At 35.8% G+C, this 7,714-nt stretch overlaps 1 protein-coding gene across 1 annotated transcript; it reads right to left on the bottom strand.

Annotated features, from left to right (window-relative positions):
* Positions 1-267: 267 nt before the first annotated feature.
* Positions 268-3,855, bottom strand: LOC101265902 (rhamnogalacturonan I rhamnosyltransferase 1-like). The gene is made up of 8 exons (XM_004252206.5): positions 3,204-3,855; positions 2,588-2,655; positions 2,385-2,473; positions 2,098-2,263; positions 1,724-2,013; positions 1,445-1,649; positions 1,191-1,348; positions 268-961 (listed from the first exon to the last, which is right to left on the bottom strand). Exons 1-8 carry the CDS (start codon positions 3,505-3,507, stop codon positions 709-711), a joined length of 1,533 nt encoding a protein of 510 aa, XP_004252254.1. The 5' UTR covers positions 3,508-3,855; the 3' UTR covers positions 268-708.
* Between the last annotated feature and the right edge of the window lie 3,859 nt (positions 3,856-7,714).

Here is a 7,714-nt window from a genome sequence, read left to right as displayed (position 1 = left end):
AATTTTATTTCGTAAAAAAATATTTTTTGTTAAAACAAAATAAATAAATAAACTATATTTTCATCTTATACTGAATAAACTTGGGATAGTAATTGCATATAGATTTAAGATAACATAGAATTAGAAAAAAAGAAAGAAAAGATTAGAGAAGCGCACGAAAGAGAAATTAATGGCAAAGAAGAAAAACCAAAAATGGATCCACAGATTAGAATATATTTATAATAAAATAATGTCTCAATACAACTAATACTAGTTGTACCTCATAGGTAATAAAAATTTTCTTTCCATTAACTACTCGAATGTTTGTCATGTTACAAATAACATGAACTATGAAGAATAATCAGCCAAGTGTTTAAATGGGCTACGTTAAAAAAAATGGAACCCCCAACTAAGGTATTGGTGAATCCCTACATCCAATAATATAAATCAACATTTCACCCTTCTTGTGTACATGGCGCAGATGGAATTCCGCAACGACAGGGCAGCTTTTATACATGAATCGATTATTAATTTACGTACCACATTCTAATGTACCAGCCCCGAGGCTACGAAGGTCTTTAGGGGCTCAGAAATGCACCTCATCCTGAACTTCAACAGCCGCCTCCACGCGATATACTGTTTCTCAACAATCATGCAGTGTGGAGAAGTATTTCTCAAAGCATGTCACAGAACTGCACGGTAATCTTTTCTTCTAACACCACCATGATTTTATATAATACTTGATATTTCACTCTCATGAGATGGTTCTAAGCATTCCCACGGATTAGAGTAGAAATAATCCTCTTCTTTAGGCCGGTCAGGAATAACCAACCTCTTAGTAGGGTTTCCCATACGTTCAGTGTGAGCTTCCTTAACAGCAGCAGAAAACTCATTCCACGTAAACAATCCAGCATTATACTGGTCAATCAAATCTACGAGGAGCTTTCTGTCCACCAAAAACGTTTTCTTGAATCCAAGATGTCTGCATAGAATGGGAGACTTTTACATAGAAGTCCTTAATCAAAAGCTATTATAAAGTACATTGTTTACTACAGAAGCTAAAATAGAAATGAGACTATTAACCGGTAGAATGTTTCACAATAATATGCATCTTTAGTGAGAAGCTACTTATAAACAACGCAAACCCTGTTAATTTCGTCCACGGCTCCTAATAGGTTGCATAAATAGACAAACTTATCGGCAGAAAGTACCTGCGATGTCCTTCGACAACTTTAGCCATGTTTCCATCATATGTTGGAACAAAGATATCACTCTCCAGTGAAACAAGATAATCTAGTGCTGCCATCTGTGAAGAGTGATTTTGAAAGAATCTAAGCTCAGAAGGCTCTAGTAGTGTCTCCTTCCTCACCTGCTCATAACAAGAACCAGCACAAAAGGCGAGAGTCAGCCAATCCAGGAAAACATATACCAAAGCTTAAAGGAAAACTTAAAGCTTTCTGGCTACCAAATTTGGATAAGCTGCCGCAAGACTCGCCATTCTCCTTGTCCCACCATATATCTCCCCAGCAGCAATATAGACTTGGATGCTAGAATCAATGTCTAATGCCCTTAAAGTAAGAGCAGTCTCCTCAGGTGTCAAAGGACAGAGACCATCTCTCCTTTTCAATTCAGAGTTAATGATTTTTTCTTTCCACCACGGGTAAGCGTATCTGTAAAAGGATTAGGTCAGACAAAGAAAGAGGGATACCTTAAGGCCACCGCTGACTACAAGATATTACATCACCTCATTCTCGTCAACTCTTCAACCTCCTCCTTGTTGCAGCCCTGATTACAGCCAGAGAAAGCTAACATATCCATTTCATACCTCAGATGCAGCACCATAAAACGACCCTTTTGCCTGAGAAGTCGAATAACCTTTTTACCCAACTCTTCTATCTGAGGGGTAAATTTTAAGGCACTAAAATTGACTCGGCATCGCAGTTTCTGAATTTCAAAAGGCTGACCGTTATTGGCAAGCCGAGCATCAGTTCTGTTCAAGTGAACAACTTTATATTTCCGAATCAATGGAAGGACCTGTATTCAGTAAATCTGACAGTCATTACCAGGAAAGAGGCTGCAAGTATCACGTACAACACATTGTGGCATGAAAGAACAAACCTGATCTTGATAGTAAGAAATATCAGACCAACTAATAGGAGGCATGGTATAAATCATTCCTAGCAGTACTCTCCTCTTCAGTCTTGGGGGTAGCTCTTTCAATATTCGAACTTCATCCCTCAAGGATGTTATAAAATGATCAACATCAAATATGTCTTGAAATTCACTGCAACTCAAGATTGCATTTTTAAATTGTATGACACACCATCATACTTTTTCTAAAGAAGCTAGTGATTCATAAGACCACAAAATAAAAATAAAAATACAAGATACTCAAGGACACACACCTCGGATCAGCCCAAAAGGAAGTTTTATCCAGCTCAGGCACTATAAGAGTCACATTCAAATATCTTGCTATAGCAACCATATCACATATCTGGAACAACAAAAAAGGCAAAGAAAAAGGGGAAAAGCCAAATTCAGAATGGTGTAATGTTGTCTTATTACATCCACATGAGAGAGCAAACTGATATAATCTAAAGTAACTCACGGCTGCTCGCATTTGATTAAGACCTCCATTACATGAAACCATGAGATAACCATTATTCTGGTAAACCCCTGATTTCAAAAATAATCATCAGAATGGTCAGTCTCGCTAACTGCTTGGATTAGAAGTCACAACCATATATCCATGAAAAATATGCGACAGAGCACAAAATCAAAACATATGCACAGTGAAGGAAATTGCCCAACAATTTTTTCGTTCGTATAGAATAACTACTGACAGCAACTTGAATATGTACCTCTTTTAGTTACTCCACTAAGATATCCTAGCAATATACTCAAACATCTTAACCACATGTTTCAAAATTCTATATAATCAGCACATGCCACAAAACTGAAGAAAGATCTCTTCATTGACAAGTCCTCCTTCAATAATGTGCATACATAACATTAATCTACATACATCAATAGTTTCATATATTTTCTCTTAGGAAAAAGCAGTATTCTCTTTACTATAACACAATTTCCATGGTTGTTTTCCCTTTTGTTTCAAAGATACTACTATATCATTACCATACCAAATTATTTGTACAAGTAGAATAGAAGAAAAAAGATGCAATCTATTGATAGTAATGAAAAGGGAAAGAAACAAAACTGCTTACTCTTTGGTGGAAGTGATTTAACAAGAAATGATGAAGCAGACTCCTGAGAAAAGCAACAAGGCCATCCTTTGAAAGCACTAGGCCCCAAAAGTTCCCCTAATGTCGTCAATTGTACTAAGCAAGTCCACAATAGAACCATTGTTGTAGCCCTTATTATCCATAGCTTCAATCTGGACCGCGGTAAAATTATACAACTCTTCAGTTTCTCCACACGACCATCTCCTATAGCTGTCCCTTTTAGCCCCAATCCCCACTTCCTTCTTCTCCTTTCCCTCTCTTCCATTACTCCCTCTATTCTGCACATATTCCTCCCATACACTCTAATTGCAACATCCACTATGTAATGTAGGATCCAGAAACTCGCCACTTGTGTTTGTACACTGTAAAAAACGAATCACTAAGACTGACTTGAACACTAAGGTCAGTTGAAGTCCATTTTCTTTGATAATTGAACAAACACAGAGATAAAACAGAATGACAGAGGAAAATGGTGAGATCTAAAAAGGGATTTTGTAGGTGTAATCTTGAAACTCCGATGAGGATGAGAGTAGAAGAGAGAGAAAGAGACAGAGCGCGATAAGCACGCACCTACTGTATCGTAGGCTAGAGAGTGGTGTACCTAAATGTAGCTGATTATTTATCTCGTGTGGACAAGTTCACATTTTTTAATGTTCTACCTATGCTTTTCTTGTGCTCCAGCTACACGTAGGGATATACGAGTCAAATTGTAAAGTCAAATTATATCGATGAATCGTATTAAATAGAAAAAAATAATTTATAATTTGGTTTGATTGGTTTGACGTTGGAAAGAAAAAATGGACCACTCTTAATTTGGTTTGATATTAAAAAAAGTCAAATCAAACCGACATAATATAAATATATAATTTTATTTTATTTATAGATAAAAAATATTATTTATAATTTACTTTGTTAATATATTTTTAGTTAGTTTATAGTTTTCAATGTTTATATATATTATTTCAAATTTGCGCTTGTAAAACTATTTATTTTGTACTAAGATCAAAGTTATAATAATATTGTCATAGTTTTCACATTCGAAGTTAACAATTTACTTTATATATTATGTTTTGTTTTCAGTTTGATCGTAGCTTTTAATCTTTATTAATTTAACATACTGAACATTTATATCTAAAAAAAACATTTGTACTCGTGTGAATTTTATCGTCTTTTTGATGATTGCTATTCATTTAACATTTTTTAAATTTAGCTTATCATACATATAAGTGAAAATATATTTGTCTCTTTTTCAAATGCAATATAGTTGTAAAAAATCAGAAAAAAATAAAGAATCAACTAAAGTCGAAACCAAAAAAGTCAACTTTATGTGATTTGATTTGGTTTTAAAATTTAAGAAACCTGCATAATTGATTTAGATTTTTTTAATTGAATAACCAAATCAAATCGACCCATGTACACCTCTAACTACATGGATTCATAGAGCTTAGCTTTGCAATTTAGAACTATATACATCTTGTTAGGAAAGTGATTTATATATAATTTTATTACTCACTCCATTTCAAAAAGAGTGACATGGTTTGACTTGACACAAAGTTTATGAAAATAAAGATAACATTAGATCTCTTGGTTCTAAATTAAAGTTATGTCAAATATATTAAATTGTCCTTCAATCTTGTGGCTTTAAACATGTCATGTAGCAAACTAAAATTAAAATATTATAAAAAAAGAAAGAGGTCATTATTTTGCAAACAAACTAAAAACAAAATGAGGTAATTCTTTTTTAAACGGAGGGAGTATTATATAGATGACTCACATATATCTTTTTTCTCTAACGGAACAGGAAAAAAATAATTTCTATTTACTTTTTAAAAATATAATCCATATGGGATATATTTGATCCTCCTCACATGTCACACCCCGAGCTACCCCCGAAACGCGGACACGGAACCTAGGACCACAAGTGATCCCAAGCTAACCCTGTTGGCATGATCATGAACATACTAAAGATAATAAACTGATATGGAAGCTAAATCATAATTAAATATGAAAAGATGGGGAATATATATATAAACTGATGAGTTTAATACAAAGGAAATATTAACTCAATACTAAACTGAATTTAACTATGTCTGAAATAAGCCTCTAAACTGGACTAGAAATACTGGGACAAGCCTCCATCTAAATCTAGCAAAAACTGAAACTAAATGACTAAAGACTGAAATGACACTCATGAATGTTGTCCTCGGAGAATGAGGACTCACCACTTAATCTGCTGAACTAGAGATCGAAAATCGATCTATGCGTGATCTGGATGCTGAGAACCTGAATCAAATCACGAGAAGATGTAGCACACATATGCGTTAGTACTTGAAAGGTACCTAGCATGTAGGATAGAGTAAAGCTGAAATAAAATATAACTGAACAAGCATAAAAAAAGTATAATAATCTGACATGATAAACTGAATTCTGAGATAACTGGACGCAGTGACCAATTTATAACATGTTGAAATTGATACTGAATATACTGATAAATGGTTCATGCAGAGAGTCTGACTTATTTGTGGGAGCAACTACTAACCGATAATAAAATCACATGAGCTAAATGTGGAGTCCGGTGTATACGCCCCGTCGAGAGGACCCAATATACCCAGTCAAAGGTATAAAGGCATGCTAGCGTGATCACTAAATTCATTACCCACAGAGGGGACTTACAACCTACTTGGCTAGTAGTTCTTGGGACTATAGGGTAAGCTAAACCCTAGTCCAACTCGGTATTATGCTACTCCCAATGAATTTTGTAAATTTACTGATTATGTTTGAATTTTTGTAATTACTTAATATCTCAAAACTTAACATGCAAACTGAGAATGCAACAATTAATCTGGTAATTATGCATTTATAACTGAGGCATGCATATATGAAGTGTCTGAACTATCTGACCTAGCATGTATAATTAAGAATTAAAAGGTTTTGAAATTCATCCAATAATCTGAGTAATAACATGGTAAACTAATCTGGAACATATACCTAACTAATTCATGAAATTTCGTCGATCAAAACTTAGCCAATTTCTTCCTAGCTGAGTTTTTGAGAGTTTCTGATCCCATCGACGGTTGTGCAGGACAGACCTTCGTCTGTCATGCGGACCGTTGATGCCATCGTTGGTTGTACCTGCAGATTTTTCTGAAAAAAACTGATTTTTGGTCTATTTTGGCTACGAGGTGTTACATTATCTCCCCCTTGGGAACATTCATCCTCGCATGAAGACTAAACTAGCTCAAATAGAGGGTGAGAGCTGTAAATCCCACTATTAAGAAATAAGAACTGAGTTTCTAACTAAATTGAGTTCCGAGTACATGCAAATACGCTGAAAATGCAAGTACAAACTGAGGGAACATGATTCTAAGACTGAATTTATGCATGAATAACTAGAAAACTGAAGAGGGACTATTACCTCAAGCTGGAGTGGAATCAGAAGGAAAGAGGTGAGGATACTTGGCTTTCATGGCTGCTGCTTCTTCCCAAGTAGCTCCCTCCATGGACTGAATTCTCCACAAAACCTTGACTGAAGCGACTTCTTTGTTTCTCAACCTTCTAACCTGACGGTCAAGAATCTCAACTGGTACATCCTCATAAGAAAGACTATCTTTCACCGCCATACTCTCCAATGGCACTATAGAGGCTGGATCACCCACACACTTCTTCAAGAGTGAGATGCGGAAGACCAGATGCACTGCTGCTAATTCTGTTGGCAACTCTAACTCATATGCCACCTTGTCAACCCTTTTCAAGATCTTGTAAGGGCCTAAATATCTAGGACTGAGCTTTTCTTTGTTTCTAAATATCATCACCCCTTTCTTAGGTGAGACTTTCAGAAAAACCCAATTATCAACTTGGAACTCTAGTTCCCTTCTCCTTACATATGCATAAGATTGACGACTTTGGGCTGTCTTAAGTCTGTCTTTGATGACTTGCACTTTCTCCATAGCATAAGGGACTGAATATGGCCCTATCAAAGCTGCTTCACCTACTTGAAACCAACCAACAGGAGATCTACATCTACGCCTATATAAAGCCCATAAGAGGCCATCTGAATACTGAAATGGTAAGTATTATTCTAGGCAAACTCAATAAGAGGAAGGTGATAATCCCAACTACCTTTGAAATTGTTCACACAAGCTCTCAACATATCCTCTAAGGTCTGAATGGTACGCTCTGCCTACCCATCCCATTGTGGGTGAAATGTTGTACTGATGTTAACTTGAGTACCAAGACCTTTCTGAAATGACTTCCACAAATGAGAGGTAAACTGAGTACCTCTATCTGAGATGATAGAAAAGGAAATCCATGCAACCTCACAATTTCATTGATGTAAAGCTTGGCATAGTCCTCCGCTGAACCTATAGTCTTGACCGCCAAAAAGCAAGAAGATTTAGTCATCCGATCAACTACCACCCAAATAGAGTCATGTTGTCTGTGGGTTACCACGGTAACCCTGTGATGAAATCCATATTGATCACTTCCCACTTAGA

The sequence above is a fragment of the Solanum lycopersicum genome, chromosome 12 (assembly GCF_036512215.1).
Source record: "Solanum lycopersicum chromosome 12, SLM_r2.1".
Taxonomy (NCBI): domain Eukaryota; kingdom Viridiplantae; phylum Streptophyta; class Magnoliopsida; order Solanales; family Solanaceae; genus Solanum; species Solanum lycopersicum.
The sequence above is the reverse complement of the archived record's forward strand: the minus strand, read 5'-3'. Positions and strand labels throughout refer to the sequence as shown.